The sequence below is a fragment of the Herpailurus yagouaroundi genome, unplaced genomic scaffold, assembly GCF_014898765.1.
Source record: "Herpailurus yagouaroundi ecotype Mexico unplaced genomic scaffold, PumYag 208, whole genome shotgun sequence".
NCBI lineage: Eukaryota > Metazoa > Chordata > Mammalia > Carnivora > Felidae > Herpailurus > Herpailurus yagouaroundi.
The window spans coordinates 12226478-12242817 of NW_024412439.1; the positions used below are offsets into that span (position 1 = coordinate 12226478).

The 16340-nt window shown below is 67.1% G+C and overlaps 2 protein-coding genes across 2 annotated transcripts in view; one reads left to right on the forward strand and one right to left on the reverse strand.

Moving 5' to 3' along the window:
* The first annotated feature begins 287 nt into the window (after nucleotides 1-287).
* On the forward strand, nucleotides 288-13140 carry MYBBP1A (MYB binding protein 1a). Its single transcript, XM_040453550.1, has 26 exons — nucleotides 288-528; nucleotides 693-788; nucleotides 1491-1574; nucleotides 1660-1734; nucleotides 1836-1943; nucleotides 2815-2990; nucleotides 3107-3274; nucleotides 3388-3505; nucleotides 4462-4757; nucleotides 4974-5084; nucleotides 5541-5666; nucleotides 5754-5921; nucleotides 6009-6114; nucleotides 7412-7508; nucleotides 7607-7758; nucleotides 8064-8144; nucleotides 8231-8389; nucleotides 8473-8655; nucleotides 8742-8899; nucleotides 9801-10041; nucleotides 10235-10369; nucleotides 10450-10518; nucleotides 11043-11156; nucleotides 11342-11443; nucleotides 11987-12123; nucleotides 12325-13140. The coding sequence occupies exons 1-26, from the start codon at nucleotides 322-324 to the stop codon at nucleotides 12881-12883; spliced, it is 4026 nt and encodes a 1341-aa protein (XP_040309484.1). The 5' UTR covers nucleotides 288-321; the 3' UTR covers nucleotides 12884-13140.
* SPNS2 (SPNS lysolipid transporter 2, sphingosine-1-phosphate) overlaps nucleotides 13006-16340 on the reverse strand; it is a gene marked incomplete at its 5' end in the record, with an annotated part of 33437 nt that continues 30102 nt past the window's right edge. Inside the window, 4 exons of the mRNA XM_040452954.1 lie at nucleotides 13006-14003; nucleotides 14427-14618; nucleotides 14738-14901; nucleotides 14971-15069. Of these exons, the coding sequence (XP_040308888.1) occupies nucleotides 13607-14003; nucleotides 14427-14618; nucleotides 14738-14901; nucleotides 14971-15069 (852 nt within the window). The remainder of the gene's footprint in view (nucleotides 14004-14426; nucleotides 14619-14737; nucleotides 14902-14970; nucleotides 15070-16340) is intronic.

A 16340-nucleotide genomic window follows, 5' to 3' on the forward strand; every position in this document is an offset into this window, starting at 1 on the left:
GGGCTGATGGCTCAGAGCCTGGAGCCTGTTTCCGATTCTGTGTCTCCCTCTCTCTCTGCCCCTCCCCCGTTCATGCTCTGTCTCTCTCTGTCCCAAAAATAAATAAACGTTGAAAAAAAATGTTTTTTAAAAATAAACCCACCAGCGAAAGTTCCCCCCGCCCCCCCCCCCCCCGCTCCCCGGGCCGGGCTGGCCCCGCCCCCAGCCGCCATAGGCCCCGCCCCTCCCGGCGAGACCCCGCCCCCCGCGGCCAGTCCAGTGCGCACGCGCGGCGACCTGACCCGGAAGAGGTCGTCTTCAGAGCCCACGTGTTCGAGGAGCATGGCGGAGATGGAGAGTCAGGACGTCGCCGAGCCCATGGCCCCCGGGGAGGCGAGCAAGAGCGGCGCCCGGCCCGCCGACCGTGAGGGCCTGCTGAAGCACAGCCGCGAGTTCCTGGACTTCTTCTGGGACATTGCGAAGCCTCAGCAGGAGACGCGGCTGGAGGCCACGGAGAAGCTGCTGGAGTACCTGCGCGCGAGGCCCCAGGTACGGTGGCGGGGCCCGGGGCAGGGGGCTGCGTGCCTGCGACGGAGAAGCGGCGGCGGCGGCGGCGGGAGCTGGGCCCGGGTGCCCTGGTGAGCGCGCCCCGAGGGGCGGGGGTGGGCCCGCGCGGGACGGCTCCACACTGGAGGATGCGCTTGGGTCCGCAGGGAGCCGAGATGAAGTACGCCCTGAAGCGCCTCATCACTGGGCTCGGGGTCGGGCGAGAGACCGCCCGGCCCTGCTACAGTCTGGCCCTGGCACAGGTGAGGCGGTGGCTCCTGGAAGGGCCCAGCCGTGCTGGTCGGAGGCTGAGGGGTGAGGAGGGCAGTGGTCTGAGCGGAAGCTGGGGGCGGGGCGGGGGGCGGCGAACCGGGCTAATGTCCTCACGTGGAGGTGGAAAGTGCCTCAGCAAGGCCCGCGTACAGAGAAGCCCGGTCAGGTGGAGGAGGAGGATGGTAAGTGGGTTGGCCGCCCCCCCCCCCCCCCCCCCCCGGTGCGTCTGCTGGGCATAGTCAGCTCTGGGCTGGGTTCTGACCTGGGCAAGGCTCAGGGCTCTTTTCAGCTGCTTGTAGGCCACCCCTTGAGGAACGTGGGCAATGAGCGGGTGGGGGGCAGGTGCGAGAGATAAAGTTCCAGTCTTTTAGGAGGGTCGTGGGGGAGCTCAGAGCAGGCTGTGGAGACAGACTGGGAGTCTCAGGCATTCTAGGCGCCAGAGGAGGTACTTCCTGAACCCGGGCGGTCATGAGGCAGAGAGGCAAGATTCTGGTTCATCTGAGCAGCGGTGCTCCACACGAGCACTCTTGGGGGGGGGGGGGTGCGGCAAGCAGTCTCAGAGGCAGCCTTGGGGTGGGGGCAGGGGCCCAGGCCCTCTGGGCAGAAGTTGAAGGGAGTCGGAGAAGGCTGAGGTCTGTTGGGTGGGGCTGGACATCCCCCTGACCCCTGTCGCGACCCCCCTCTCCCGCCAGCTGTTACAGTCTTTTGAAGACATCCCCTTGTGCAGCATTTTGCAGCAGATACAAGAGAAGCACGACCTGCAGAAGGTCAAGAAGGTGAGAGTTAGCGGCTTTAGGGGGATCTCGGCCCCTGGGTGGGGACACTGGGCCCTTCTCACTCGCACCTGAAATTCTTTTCCAGGCAACTATGAGACCTGCTCTGTTTGCAAACCTGTTTGGGGTGCTCGCCCTCTTTCAGTCAGGCAGGCTGGTGAAGGTAGGAGATTTGGCGGGGGACTGCACTGGCTGGGGAGTGACGGGGGGTTGGGGCGACAGCGGCACGCCTTCCTCATGCCCTGTCCCCTCTGTGGGCGCCAGGACTCAGAGGCGCTGATGAAGTCAGTGAAGCTGCTGCAGACCCTGGCCCAGCACCACAACCACCTGCAGGAGCAGCCCCAGAAGGCCCTGGTGGACATCCTGTCGGAGGTACGGGCTTCACAGCTGCGGGGCCTAGGGTAGCGCTCCCTGGTACCCGAGCACAGAGAGGAAGCATCAGAACGCCCGCGAACAGCATCGGCCTGCAGAATCGTGAGAGCGTGCAACTTGACGTTGATTGGGATCTGCATTAAAGAGCGAAACGGGAGCGAGCGTAGTTTAGTGACGTGTGTTAGTGAACCTAACGTGTTTAACGTGTTGTTGGAGCACGCCATCAGTTTAGAAGGTTGCAGAGGTATCTTACGTTCTCCATCGAGTTTCCGGAATCCAGCGTGTAGGTTATACTTAATACGCGTCTCGACTTAGGTCAGCCTGTTCTAAGAGCCCGGGGGCTGCCGTGTCAGACGTGCGGTTCTAGAACAGTCCCCGGCACGTGGCAAGTACATTAAACGTGCTTGCTTGCCGTTGTTGTTTTGGATAGAGCTGGCCCCCCAGGTCTCTGCTGCCCTGCCTGGGACATGGAGGTGGGCTAGTCCCTGGAACTCTTTGCTCCCAAGGACAAGACAAAGACTGGCATAGCCCTGGCCCCAGAGCTAGGAGGACCAGGCTTCAAATCTCAGCTGTCTACTCAGGGTACCTTGTATAACAAATGAGCTAATCCAGAAAAAAAACAAGGAACAATTAAGAGGACTCTCAATTAGCGTCAGCTGGGTAGTTGTTAAAAACCCAGTGTCCTGGGATTGGGGGTTTGAGCTTTTAAACACCTGGTACTGGTGCGTCGTGGTGGGTCGTGGTGGGTCGTGGCTGCGCCACCTCAGACTGGCACTGTGTCGGGGCCTCACGGGAGCCTGGCAGGTGGAAGGGGGAGGGCAAAGGATGCCGGGAGGGGGCCCCTCCCCCAATCCGCACCTCCCGTGCCCAGGTCCCAGAGGCCACGCTGCAGGAGATCCTGCCGAAAGTCCTCAGAGCCGACCTGAATTCAGTGCTCGGCTCCCCTGAGCACCTAGAGCTCTTCCTCCTGGCCCGGCAGAAGGTGCCCCGTAAGCTGGAGGAGCTGGTGGGACCAGTCAGCCTGTTCTCGGATGAGAACGCCCCCAGGTGGGGGGGGGGGGGGCGCGCAGGCAGGGCGGGCAGGGCACTGCCCCTGGCCCCGCACAGGTTGGTGGTGTGGATGGGGTGCTCCTGCCGTCTGAGTCCCCTCATCCCGTCCCCAGACTGGTGAGCGTACTGAAGATGGCCGCCGCCTCCGTGAAGAAGGAGCGGAAGCTGCCGGCTGTTGCTCTGGACCTGCTCCGCCTGGCGCTGCAGGAGGGCAAGTTCCCGCGGTTCTGGAAGGACGTGGTGGAGCAGGGGCTGCTGAAGAAGCAGTCCTGGCCAGCCAGGTGCGCGTGGTGCCCGTCCTTGCACCCTCCCCTGCTTGTTGGCGGGGCGGGCTCGGGGTCCCACGTCCGTCAGGGCGGCTGGACTCTGACAGGCCCCGCCGTGCGCCCCGCAGCTACCTGTGTTTCCGCCTGCTGGGCGCAGCCCTGCCCCTGCTGTCCGCAGAGCAGCTGCCCCTGGTGATGCGGGGGGACCTGATCCGGCATTTTGGGGAGCACATGGTCACCGCTAAGGTGGGTATCCCCCCCCCCCCCCGGCAGCGCAGCACTGTCAGCAGGGGCGGGGCACCGGGGTTCCTGGGTGGGGAAGAGGGGCAGGCCGCCCCTGGGATCAGCCGGCTTCTGGTTTGCTGCAACATCTAGGGGACTTCCTGCCTCAGTGGTCTCGCTTGGGAACTGGGGTTCTCTTCCCTCTGGGTGATGGGAGCTACCTGAGTTCCCCCAGGCCTCCCCCTCTGAATGGAGTTTGGGCAGGGTCAGTTCGGGCCTCAGGCCCCTCGGCAGAGGCACGTGCAGCCCTCAGCCCCCCAGGCCTCCCCCACCCCGGCTGGGGAGAGCCCTTGTCCCCCACTGGTGTGCCCCACACTAGGCCCAAGCAGTGGACGGGAGAAGCAGGTGCCGATTAGGAGTTCGGGGTCAGGAGCCAGGGCTTGTCTGCTGGCCGAGAGCAGAGGAGTCGTGTTCCCCTCGGCCGCTGTGAGGACAGTAGGGGGAAAGCCCATGGAGGTTACCGCGCCAGGTGCCCAGGAGGTGCTGCTGTGATGCAGTCCTCCCCTCCGGACCGCCAGCTTCATGCTTCTATGGGGGCGGGCCCAGCTCCAGAGCGGAGGGCGGCCCACATCCCAGCGCAGATGGTTGTCGTGAATGTGACGCGAATGTGTTGTGCACCCACGAGGGAAGTGCTCAGTTTTGAGCCCCGCGGTGACAGCTAGGAGCTGGAGAGCTGGGTGTGGACCCAGGTCAGGTTGGTGGCCCAGCCTGGACTCTGCTACACCCTCGGTCCAGCCTGGACAACATCCTGTCCTGGTGCAGCGAGAAGGGGGAAGGAGGGGCCTCCTGGGGCCGGGGCCCTCAGATGGGGCCTGGCTGTGTGCGGGGAGGAGGCGTGCCGGGCCTCAGGCGTGCCTGTTGGACAAGAGGTGTGGGACCCTCCTGGCGGGTGACCCCAGTGTTGGGCCTGACTCTTGCAGCTCCCAAACCAGTTCAAGTTTGCTCCGGAGATGAACGAATACGTGGGTGCCTTCCTGGAAGGCTGCCGTGCTGACCCCGAGCGGCAGTTGGCGGTGGTGGTGGCCTTCACCTCTGTCACCAACCAGGGCCTTCCTGTCCTGCCTACCTTCTGGAGGGCTGTGCGGTTCCTGAGTCCCCCCGCCCTCAAGGGCTACGTGGCCTGGCTACGGACCATGTTTCTCCAGCCCGATCTGGACTCCTTAGTGGACTTTAGCACCAGCAACCAGAAGAAAGCCCAGGATGCTTCACTGCACGTGTGAGTGGGCCCGCTGAGCCCAGAGCTCGGGCCCGGGGCCTGGGGCCTGGGGCCCGGGTGGGGGCGGGGAAGAAAGGGCCGCAGCCAAGCCATGGCTCCCAAGGAAGGCCTCTGTTTTCCCGTGCGGGGGGGGATGTTGGTCTGTCTGCGGGGAGGGGCAGAGGAGGACTGTCGTGCTGTCTCTGAGTGGCTCCCTACCTGGCTCTCCCCCACCAGGCCCGAGCGAGCCGTGTCCCGGCTGCGGAAGTGGCTCATCCTGCGCCTGGTCAGCATCGTGGACACCTTGCACGTGGAGAAGGAGGAGGATGTGATTGAGGAGGTGGCCAGGTGTGAGCAGGCTCTGTCCCCAGCTCCCTGGAGGGGGACCAAGAATATGGTCTTCCTGGAGCCAGAAGGCTCGGGTCAGGTCGTCGGGTGGAGGCCGGCCATTCTCGCCCCTTAGGCAGAGGGGGTTTGGGGAACATCCTCGAGAGGCCCCGTGAGGAGGGGACCCCGGGAGTGTGGAGCCGGGGGGCCACAGGCGTCGGCGATGTCAGGGAAGCCCCCCGCGCTGGCCTCGTCTGCCGCCTCGTCACGCAGCCCTTGTTTGCAGAGCCCTTGGTGGGACGCAGCCGCGGGTCCGCCTCCGTTCCCAGGGCCGGATCCTGCTTCTGTTCCCAGTTCGGGCCCGGTTATGTTCAGCGGGAGGTCCAGACTCGGGAGACGTTCTCTCTGCCACCAGGCCCTGGGTGGTGCCCTCGTGGGAGGGGGCCGCTGAGACCTGTGCTCCCCCCGCCCCCACAGGTTTTGCTTCTTCCACTCGTTCTTCGAAGCGAAGAAGCCCACGTCCCAGATCCCGGAGACGGAGCAACGGTTCTCGTTTCCTCTGGAGAGTCGGACGCGGGAGGTGGTCGGCAGCGCCTTCTTCAGGTGGGCGGCTGTGGAGGGGGGGGGGGGGGGGGGCGGCCCCGAGAGCCCTCGGCCCGGCTGGTGACCCCGGCCCCTGCACTCCCCCAGCCTGCTGCAGACCCTCAGCACCCAGTGCAGGCAGGCGCCCGAGCAGACCCAGGACAGCCAGCCCTGGACCTACCGCCTGGTCCGGTTCGCAGACTCGCTGCTGAACCACAGCCGGAACGTGGCCGCCCTGACGCCCTTCACGGCGCAGCAGCGCCAGGCCTGGGACCGGTGAGGGGGTGGGGTTTCCCGGGGGGCCGGTGGGATGCCCTGGGGTCCGGAGGGCAGCGGCCTGAGAGCGTGCCCGGCTCCCCCCAGGATGCTGCAGAGTGTGCGGGAACTGGAGGCCACCTCCTCGGGGGCCGGGGCCAAGGCCGCCGCCTTCCAGCACCTGCTTCTCCTGGTGGGCATCTACCTCTTCAAGGTATGGCACTTGGGGTCTGGGGCACCACAGCTTTCCTCCCGACGGGGCTGGGGGCTGGGGGCGGGGGGTGGGGGGTGCTCTGGGTGGACCACAGCCCGAGAACAGTCGCTCCGTGCACCTCATGGCCAGTTGTGTCCTGAGCTCTCCGTGCGGCGTCTCTGATCTGTGACACACACCCCCCACCCCCCCGCCGCCGACTGGTGGGGCGAGTAGCGCTCAGGCCACACACACAGCTGTTGGCGGGGGTTCAGATACCAGGTCTGACCGCACGGCCCCCCCAGGCCCCCCAGCATTGCCTCACTGAGCAGAGGTGGTGGGCGCGGAGGGGAAAGTGCCTCCTTCCCAGGAGGGCCCGACTCCGGGCAGGCCCGTCCCCAGGGGCGTTGCTGTCCTCTCTGGTGCCCGAGGACAAGGTCCCGCCTGTGCTCCTGCAGCCTCTCCCGCGGGAATCCAGGGCGGCCGGTGGGGTTACGTGTGTTCCTGTCGCCGCCCAGCCCGCGGTCGTGTGCCGCGTCGCTGTGTCCCCACGTTGGTTCTCTACGCCAGACCGAGGTGTCTCTATATCCGGTGTCGTCTCCCTTTCTGTGCCGGCAACTCGTGACCCTCCTGCTTCCTCTGGTTTCTCGGGAGCTTTTTCTTCCCAGGCCGCGGGGTGGGGTCGGGGTTCCTGCCTCTGGCTGCTGGGCTGCGGTGGTGGTTTCTGCTTCCAGGCTGCAGACGCTCTGAGCGTGGCCCGTAAGCGACTTATGTGTGTGCGTGGTGGCCACGGTGCCCCTCGAACGCATGGCAGCCGGGGCCCCCCGCTGGTTACGGGACACGCTAGACACCTGCCCAACCCCAGGGCCTCTTAGCTGGACGAGGAGTGAGGTGCATAAAGGGCCGGGTGCTGGGCTCTCGTCTGCCTTTCTGGTACCACAGTCACACTGACCATCTCGGGCCCCCCCCAACTCACTGGGCAGTGGCTGCAGTCCGGGCTTAGCCGGGCAGTTGGGGTTAAACTGGATTTGAATTCGCTCGGATTAATGAACTTGGGTACTTTGTAACAGTGTGGAGGTAGGCGCGGGAGGAAAATCTAGCTTTGGGGATCCAGCTGGGACAGGTTTGTGGTGACCCTGAGCTGGCTGACCTCGTCAGACTCCATGGCTTCATGTGGCTCCCGGGGTCCCGGTGAGGGACTGGCTGAGGCAGGCTGGGGGTCCCGTCCGACACCAACTGCTCCCGCTTGACCAGCCCCTCCCCTGGCTCAACAAGGCCTGGAACGGGTCCGGTTTCTGATTCTGTCCTCGCCCTACCACAGTCCCCCACGGAGAGCTGTGACCTCCTGGGTGACATCCAGACGTGCATCAAGAAGAGCCTGGGGGAGAAGACCCGCAGGACCCGCTCCAAGGCCACCAGTGGGTCACTGTCCCCGGGGCACGGGACGGGGCATGGACCACGAAGGTGGGTGGAGGGGTGGCGGGGCCGGCCCAGGCTCAGCCTGTCCCGTCTGCAGACCCCCAGGAGCCGCCGTGGGTGGAGGTGCTGGTGGAGATCCTGCTGGCCCTCCTGGCCCAGCCCAGCCACCTGATGCGCCAGGTGGCCCGCAGTGTGTTCAGCCACATCTGTTCCCACCTGACCCCACGCGCCCTGCAGCTAATCTTGGATGTAAGTTGGGGCCTCTGGGCGAATGGGTCCCGGGATGGGGCCTTGCAAGCACCAGGCTGCATCTCGGCTGCCCTTCTGTCCTGTCGGCGTCACTGTAATGTGTTCAGACCGCTTCTGCACGAGGCCGTTCCCTGGGGTGCGCCGAGGGCTCCTGGGTGTGGGTGCCGGGCGCGTGGCCTTCTCTCTCGGGCCCCATTTTCCTCCCCGAAATAGGGATCTTTTGGCCCAGACCGCACAGGGTGTGGTTGGAGGTCTGGGGAGGGTAAAGGCTCTGCGATGGGGCAGCCGTCTGGGAATCCCTGCAGGTGCTGAACCCCGAAAAGAATGCGGATGAGGACAGCGTGGTGGTCACGGACGGCTCAGAGGAGCAGCTGGAGGGCGCAGAGGTGCGTGCCAGCGTGGGGCCGGGTGGGGAGGGCGGATGTGTAGACGCACGTGGGAGACCGGAGGTACAGCACAGTGGCCCCCGCAGGACAGGAGCTCTGACGGCGAGGACGACAGGGCCTCGGCCGGCGAAGAGGACAGTGGCGAGGACAGTGACGACGACAGTGAGGAGGAGGACCGCGATGCGGACGTGGACCAGGGCTTCCGGGAGCAGCTGATGGCGGTGCTGCGGGCGGGAAAGGCGCTGGTGAGCGGTGGGGCGGGGAGGGGGGGGGGCCCGGGCCCGCGTCCGTACCCAGAGGCCAGCCGCTCACGGGCGTCGTGTGTCAGGGCGCGGTGGACGGTGAGGACGACGATGACGACGGTGACGAGCTGGGGGACGAGGCCATGATGGCCCTGGACCAGAACCTGGCCAGCCTCTTCGCCGAGCAGAAGCTGCGCATCCAGGCCCGGAAGGACGAGAAGGATAAGCTACGGAAGGAGAAGGTTCTCCGGCGAGACTTCCAGATCCGGGTGAGCCCCAGAGCCCCCGGCGTCGCGTGGCCCGCCCTCCCCGCGACGTCCCCGCGCCCGCTGAGCCCGCCCCGTCCTGGCCGCAGGTCCTGGACCTGATCGAGGTGCTGGTGACCAAGCAGCCAGAGAGCCCGCTGGTGCTGGAGCTGCTCGAGCCCCTGCTGGACGTCATTCGGCGCAGCATGCGCACCAGCAGCACCAAGCAGGAGCAGGATCTCCTGCACAAGACAGCCCGCATCTTCACGTGAGCGCCGGCCCTCCCGCTCGGCTGTCCCGCGTCCCTCCTGGCGCCCGCTCTTTGCCAGAACCGTGGTCCTGGGGACCGCTCCCTGCCCTCGGCGGGGTCCCCACATGGAGGAATCGGACCGATGGTCCAGCAGTGACACCCCAGGGCTGTGGCAGGGGGCGGGTGGGAGACCGGAGCACAGAGTGGTGGGGCCCAGGGGCCCCTCTTGAGGTACCAGGGAACCCTTGCTGGGAAAGGGGTCCTCAGGCCTGGAGGCCCCAGGCAGGGCAGGGAAGGTGGTCTCTCGACAGGAGCTGGTCACACACAGGTCGAGGAAGGCCTGGTGGCCCGGAGCCCATCAGTGTTGGGGGTCCACAGAGCTGTTCTCATCAGCAGGAGCTCCCGGGGGGATAGTTTGCATTTAGGAAGGGACGATGAGTGGGTGGGTCGTCCCGGAGCAGGGGGCCCAGCGAGAGAGATGACACAGGTGGGGGGTGCAGACCTGCCTTCCGGAGCAGAGACGCGGCCTAGCTTAGACGCGAGATGCCGAGCTTAGGTCACAGAGGAATGGGGGAGAGCGGGACAGACAGTGCCCCAGGTGACGCTTCCTGGCTGTCCCTGCCACCTGTCTGGGCAGCGCTGAGCTGGTTGAGTGACCTACTTCTCTTCCCCCGAGGACACCGACCCTCACGTTAGGAAGGGCTCAGGGGCCACTGTCCCACGGGGGATGGGGGCAGACGGGAGACGTGGGCTGGGTTTCCCATGGTGCAGCCTTGTCCCTGGGGGCTGGTTTCTCTGGCTCGTGCTCGGCAAATGCAGGTGGCCCTGGGCCGCCCCCTGCAGCTTTGGTCGCGTCCCTGTTCTTGGCAGGGAGGGTGGCGGAGGTGTGGTGACCGGCTCTTCCCCCACGGCTCCACAGGCACCACCTGTGCCGCTCCCGGCACTACTGCCACGACGTGGGACGCCTCGTGGGGACCCTGTACGCCCAGGTGGAGCGGCTGGTGCAGCAGGCCGGCCGCCAGGCCGACGCCGCCGTGTCCCTCTACTATTTCAACGCAGCCCTGTACCTGCTCCGCGTCCTGAAAGGCAACGCTGCCGGCAAGCCTGTGTGCAAGGCCCCCAAGAAGGAGAAGGCCGGCTCCCAGCCCAAGGGCCCCGAGGTGAGTGGGCCCCGCCCCGGAGGTCACAGCCCACGGCGCACCCAGGCAGCCGGCCGGGGCCGCCTGCCTGTTTCACAGATGGGGAGTGGAGGCCACGACTCCCGGGGACCCAGCTCTCGGCCTTCCGAAGGCGGTCCGGGCTCTGCCCCGGACCGGGGACCCTCTGCCCTGCGTCACACGGGCTCTCTCTCGGGTGGCCCAGGCTGCCGGCGGCTTGGATTTGAGCCTCGTGACCCCGATCTACTCCTCGGCGCTGACCTCCTTCCTGACCAGGCGCAACAGTCCGCTCACCGTCACCATGTTCCTCAGTCTCTTTTCCCGGCACCCGGTGAGTATAGGGGCCGGCCCGCCCCCGGGGCCCTTGCTCAGCCCAGGCCCCACCTCACCGGCCTGTCACTTCCTCCATAGGTGCTGTGTAAGAGCCTGCTGCCCGTCGTGATCCAGCACGTGACGGGCCCAGCGCGGCCCCGCCATCAGGTAGGGACTTCCCAGGTCCCGGCCCCAGGCCTGACTTACCCCCCATGACTCACCGTTGGCTGGGTGTTTGTGAGGCCCAGGAAACGCCCAGGCTAGGGCAGGCCCACCCCTGCCCCTTTGACCTGGTCAGCCCCTGCCCCGCCGTGTGCACAGGGTCACGGGGAAAGGGGAGGCTTTGCTCCCACCACGGCCACATCCCGTGGCCTGAACCCTCGGGCTCCTCCACACGCACACTCTGACCTTTGCGGCCGAGGCCTCTAGCTGTCCCCGGGCCTGGATGGGTGGGACAGGGGCTTGTGAGCCCGGAGGAAGAGGGCCCTGAGCGGGTGAGAGGGCCGGGCGCTGTCCCAGCTGCCCCCTCTGTGCCACGGCGGCCGTCTCTGCTCCTGGCGGGGGCCGGGCCCAGGTGGCTGCTGAGGCCAGGGCTGCAGGGCCGGGCAGGTGGGACCTGCAGCAGTGGCTTCTCAAGCTCGGGGCCTGCACGCCGAAGCCCCCGTGACCGCACCCCCCCGCCCCCCCCCCAGGCCCAGGCCTGCCTGCTGCTCCAGAAGGCCCTGCCCACACGGGAGCTGCGGGTGTGCTTTGATGACCCTGAGTGGGAGCAGCTGGTCAGCCAGATCCTGGCGAAGGTCACAGAGGTGCGGGCCATGGTGGGGGCGGGGTTGCCGCCCATATTCCCGTCCAGGGTGATTTTCTGGGGACCTGAGCCTCGGGGGGAGGGGTCGGGCTGCCCTGCCCCAACCCCGAGACTTCCCCTCCCTCGGGGTCCAGGGTCCAGTGGGCAGTCCTGCAGAGCGGCTCAGCTGGCCGTCTCTCCCCCTAGAACCTGCGGACGCTGGGTGAGGCGCAGACCAAGTCGGAGCATCAGAAGGAACTGTCGTCTTTGGGGCTGCTCAACACCCTCTTCAGGACCGTTCACCAGGAGGTGGGGGGCGGGGAGCACGGGCAGGGTCGGGGTGAGCCGAACTCACGGGAGGACGTGAGGAGGGTCCTGGCCAGCACGTTTCTGGGCCTGGGGAGGGGTGGGCCTGCGAGCGAGGCGCTTACGGGCCGCCAGGAGCTGGGGGTGAGTGGTTCCCCAAGTCCAGCCCTGGGGGGTGGGGGGGAGGGTCCAGGAGTCCTTAGCGAGGATGCCGGTCAGAGCCCGCTGGCAGGGCGTCTCGGGGAGCAGACTCCTGGGCCAAGGCTGCGCAGACCACAGGCGCACCCGGGGGGGGGCAGCGGGTTACAAAATTAATCCATTCGCTGCGTGGCAGGGAGGGCACAGGGGGGCTCTGGGCAGAGAGAGGCCTGAGGGGGGTCGAGGAAGGGGTGGGGCCTTCTGGCTGCGGGAGGGGGCTCTCCTTCCCTCCCAGGTGACGGAGGCCTGATGCACAGGCAGGAGGGGTGGCAGGACTGGGGACCCAGAGCCAGGCAGAGGCCCTGCCTCCCGTCACCTTTGCGGCCACCCTTTTCCCTGTCCCCGCAGAAGCTGACCGTGGACTTGACCGCCGTCCTGGGCGTGTTGCAGAGCAAGCAGCAGAGTCTGCAGCAGAGGGAGTGTGCGGCCGGGTCCAGCCGCCTCTACGACCTCTACTGGCAGGCCATGAAGGCGCTGGGAGTCCAGTAGGTGCCGGGAGGCGGGGGAGGGTCCCTCCTGGGGCGTGTGCCTCAGGGTGGTCCTGGCAGGCCACGAGGGCCCTCACAGTCCAGTGGGGGCCCGCGGGACCCTCGTAGTGTGCGTTATCCCGGGGGGAGCTCTTGGGCAGCTTTTGTCCCTCCGTTCCACAGGGGTGGGTTCCCTTCTCTCATTTTGCTCCCTTGCAGGCGCCCCAAGTCAGCGAAGAAGGAGGCCAAGGAAGTCCCCAGCGTCACGCAGAACCCCGTTAGCACGAAGAGGAAGAAAAAAGGATTCTTGCCAGAAACAAAGAAGCGCAAGAAGCCTAAGTCAGAGGGTCCCGCGCAAGAGGAGGGGGCCGGGCCTGCAGCCGCTGGTGAGCAGCAGCCCCCCAGCACAGGCAAGAAGAGGAGGAACAGGAGGAAGGCCACGGTGCCCGCCCAGGCCCAGGCGAAGCAGCAGAGGCCGGCCCCGGACCCCACCGCCGCCGCCGTCGCGGGCCCCGGCACCCCCGCCAAGACCCCAAAGCTGAAGAAAAAGCGGAAGCTGTCCCAGGTGAACGGGGCCGCTCCCGTGTCCCCCGTGGAGCCTGCTGGCAAGAAGCAGCCTCAGAAGGATCTGCCCGAAAAGGGGGTCTCCGGCAAGTCCCCACAGTCTGCGCTGCCGCGGAAAAAGGCCAGGTTGTCTTTGGCCAGCAGGAGCCCCAGCCTCCTCCAGAGCGGGGCCAAGAGGAAGAAAGCGCAGCTCAGGAAGGCCCGAAAACCCTGAGCGCGGGCCCCGCCCCAGAGACCCCAGCGTTTTCACCGTGATCTTCACAAACGAGCCGGAGGGAGCGCGTGGTGCCCCGTGTCCCCCGCCCCCGGGCTGCTCTGCTGGGGGAGCCAGCGGGCCATGATTTAAATAGGTTTATTCCTTCATTTACAAGAGGAATATATTTGGTTTTTCTCTTAAGACTCTGAGATTCACAATCAGCAGCTCTAAAAAATAAAGGAGGAGTTTGGCTTCCGGAAGGAAGAGGAGGCGAACTTGGACCTGGTTCTTGTACAACAAGAAAACATCGCTGGGGCCCCGGTTGAGGCTGGGGTGGGAGGCGGCCAGGCTGGTCTTTGGGGGTCCCACCCCCTCGCAGGTACCCCAGAGCTGGGTGAGGAGCAGGTGCCTGCTAGCTTGCACACACTGAAGCCACGCCGGCAGAAACTACAGGGCAAAGCGTCGCCTAGGCTGGCTCTTGGGGTCTCCTGCCCGCCACCTTGATTCCAGCCAGTGTGCGGGGAGCGTGTGTGGAGCGGGGGCAGGGGTGTGCAAGTGCACGTGGCGGGGGGGGGGCGGTGGGAGTGGAGGTGCCCTGGGCACCGTGGGCACAGGGTGTGCGGTCGGGTCCCCGCCTGGGTGGCCCTCACCTAGGAGACCGCCAGGCCGAGCGCCAGCCCCGGCAGCAGGGACCAGTGTCCTCCAGAGGGTCGTGCCCAGTGCCCAGCAGCACCCCCGAGGTCAGAGCCTGAAGCTCTGCCCCGAGGCCTGGGCCGCCCCTTCTCTGTGCAGTCCAGGGTCTCCAAAGCTGTCCCGTGGGAAAGTCCAGCCGCCCAGGACCATGTAAGGTGATGACGCCCCAGGCTCTCCCCACACACGCGCCGGGGGCTGCGTCCTCCCTGGGCCCCAGCGGCTGGGAGTCTGTCCGTCCGTGCGACTCCCCCACACGCAGCCTTCCACGTCAGTTGAGGACGCGGCCTCTTGGTGCCACGGCCACTCGGCAGGCCCGCACCAGAGAGGGTGGGTGCCCAGCCTCGGGTCACATAGAAAGCTTCGTGTCAGCCCGGCAGGGCCGGGATGCCCTGGGACGCCTCCCAGGTAGGGCGACGGCACGGTCTCTTCGCCATCCTGGGGGCACCTAGAGAGAGAAGCCAGGTCACGGGCGGGGCTCCCTGCCGTTCGAAGAAAGAGGCCTTTCTCAGGGCTCTGGGGGCAGCCCTGAGACATGGGGGCGGTGACCCTGGATCCTGCACTGCTGGGAAGCGTGGCCCCTGGAGGCCAAGCCCAGGGTGAGGTCAAATTCGGAGTCGCCCTGCGCCGGGAGGGTAGAGCAGGGGCTTTCTGCCAGTCCTGGCCTGGACCCCCGCTCCCCGGACCCACCGGTCAATTCGGGCAACAGTTCTAGAGAAGCGGGCCAAGCCCAGGGTCAGTGGAACGTGCCCAGCGAAGGAGGTGCCTTTGGAGAAGCTGTTCCTGCTTCCAGAACATTCCCCGGGGCCCTGCCAGGTGCTCCCTGACCCCGCCCCACCCCCCAGGGGCCCCTCCACCCGGCTGCACTCACGGCCTCAGACTTTGACGGGTGCGGGTGGCATCACCAGCTGGTTCACCCTGGGGGAGAGACGGGCGGGGGTCAAGGTGGCGGGTCAGCTGCGGCCGGGCCCGGGCACTGCTCTGGCGCATCGCATCTCGGGGGCCGGCTGGCCGGACGTGCCGGGCAGGGACCTCGTCAGCCCCAGGGGAAGGTGGGAGAGCCCAGGGGTGGGGAGAGAGGAGGCAGGAGTGAAGAGAAAAAGAGAGAGAAGTCAGAAAACTGGAGGCGGACCTGCGGGCACCCCCCCCCACTCCCCCCGGCAGCCCACCCGGCCCACTCACTGCTGCTCGGCCTTGGCGCGGTCGCCCAGGAAGAAGAGGGCGGTGGCCAGGAAGAACATGCCGCCCAGGACCACCACGAAGGGGCAGAGCATGAGGGCGTAGCCCAGGCTCAGGAACTCCCAGAGCGGGGAGTCCTTGGTGCTCTGGCGGATCAGGTCGGAGATCTGTGAGGGCGGGGACGCGTCAGGGGGCGCCTCCCGAAGCCGCCCCCACCCGGCCTCGCCCCTACTCACAAAGCCGATGAGGTAGGGGCTCCCGGCGTCCCCCAGCAGGTGCGACGTGAAGCTCTGCAGGGCCACAGCCGTGGCCCGTCTCGTGGGGATGACCACATACTGTGCGAGAGGCGGCAGGTCAGAGGCCACGTCCCCGGGGCCAGCGCATCCCCCTGACCCCGCCCCACACCGGAGGACGGGCCGCTCGAGGTTCTGCACGGGGCTTGTGCTGGGTGCCGTGGTCCTGGGAAACAGGCCCAGGGCACACAGGTGACACACGGGGCCGCGGCAGCGCCGGAACCAGAACCCTGGCCTTGGCTTCACGTGCCCGTGAGCTGAAGGCCACACGGGTTTCTCCCCAGGAAGACCCAGCAAGGCCCAGGCTGGCAGGGGAGGGGGTGAAGCTGGTCTGCCTGGACCGGCCTCCACTCCCACCCACTGGTGCCCCCAGCTCCCCAGGCCAGAGCCCAGCTCCAAGTATGCAGGCCCCCCCCCCCCATCCCCGCAGCGGCCACGCCCTCGGGGACCCTTGTAACAGGGCTGGGGGAAGGGCAGCTGCATCCGATGGGATCGCGTGGCCCCGTTTCCAGCACTGATTAGTCATGTGGCTGTGACACTTAATAAAATGGGACGTGATTTCCCTGGGACCCAAACCCTGCCTGCAGCTGGGGCCGCCCCTGGGGGGCGGAGGCAAGCACAGGGGTCCTGCCCAGCACCAACGGCTTCACCTCCCCCCTGCCACCTGCCTGGCTCCACGCTGGGCCATGGGGCTGAGTCAGACCCCCCCCCCTCCCCCGCGCCCTGTGTCCCCCGGCCCACCGATGGAGGTGGAACAGGGCAGGCTTCCTGGAGACCTGGCAGGGCCCCCGGCACCGGGCAGACTCTGATCTCTCCGGCTGTCCCGTATAGTGGCCCCAACCCCCGACGTGACCCCCAGGAGGTCTGCCCTGGCGGCTCCTGGACTCTCCCCACTGTAGACCCCGCGTGCCCTTCTCTCACCCCTCCTGGCCCTGGCGGGGAGGATCCCTGGGAACAGGAGCAGCGGTCACCCTACCCCCAAACCGCCACCCCTCAGAGACAGCAAGTTAGCGGGGCCGCACCCCCTCCCGGTTTCTCCAGGGACACAGCCCCCGCCACTGCTCAGACGGCCCTTTGTGCCCGGCTGGCTGGTCTGGAACCCATTGTTGGCCCTGTGAAGACGGCCTCTGTCCACCCGGCCCAGCCTCCGGCCCTCGGGCAGGCGCGCCTGGGACCCGAGCTGGGCTGGGAGGGCAGGGCCTGTGGAGCTCAGGCCGGGGGAGGGGGCTAGCCTGGCACTGCCGGCCTCCCGGCCACACACACCGAGCCTACACACGTCCCCCTCCCCGCCAGTCCCACGCCCGTCCCTCCCG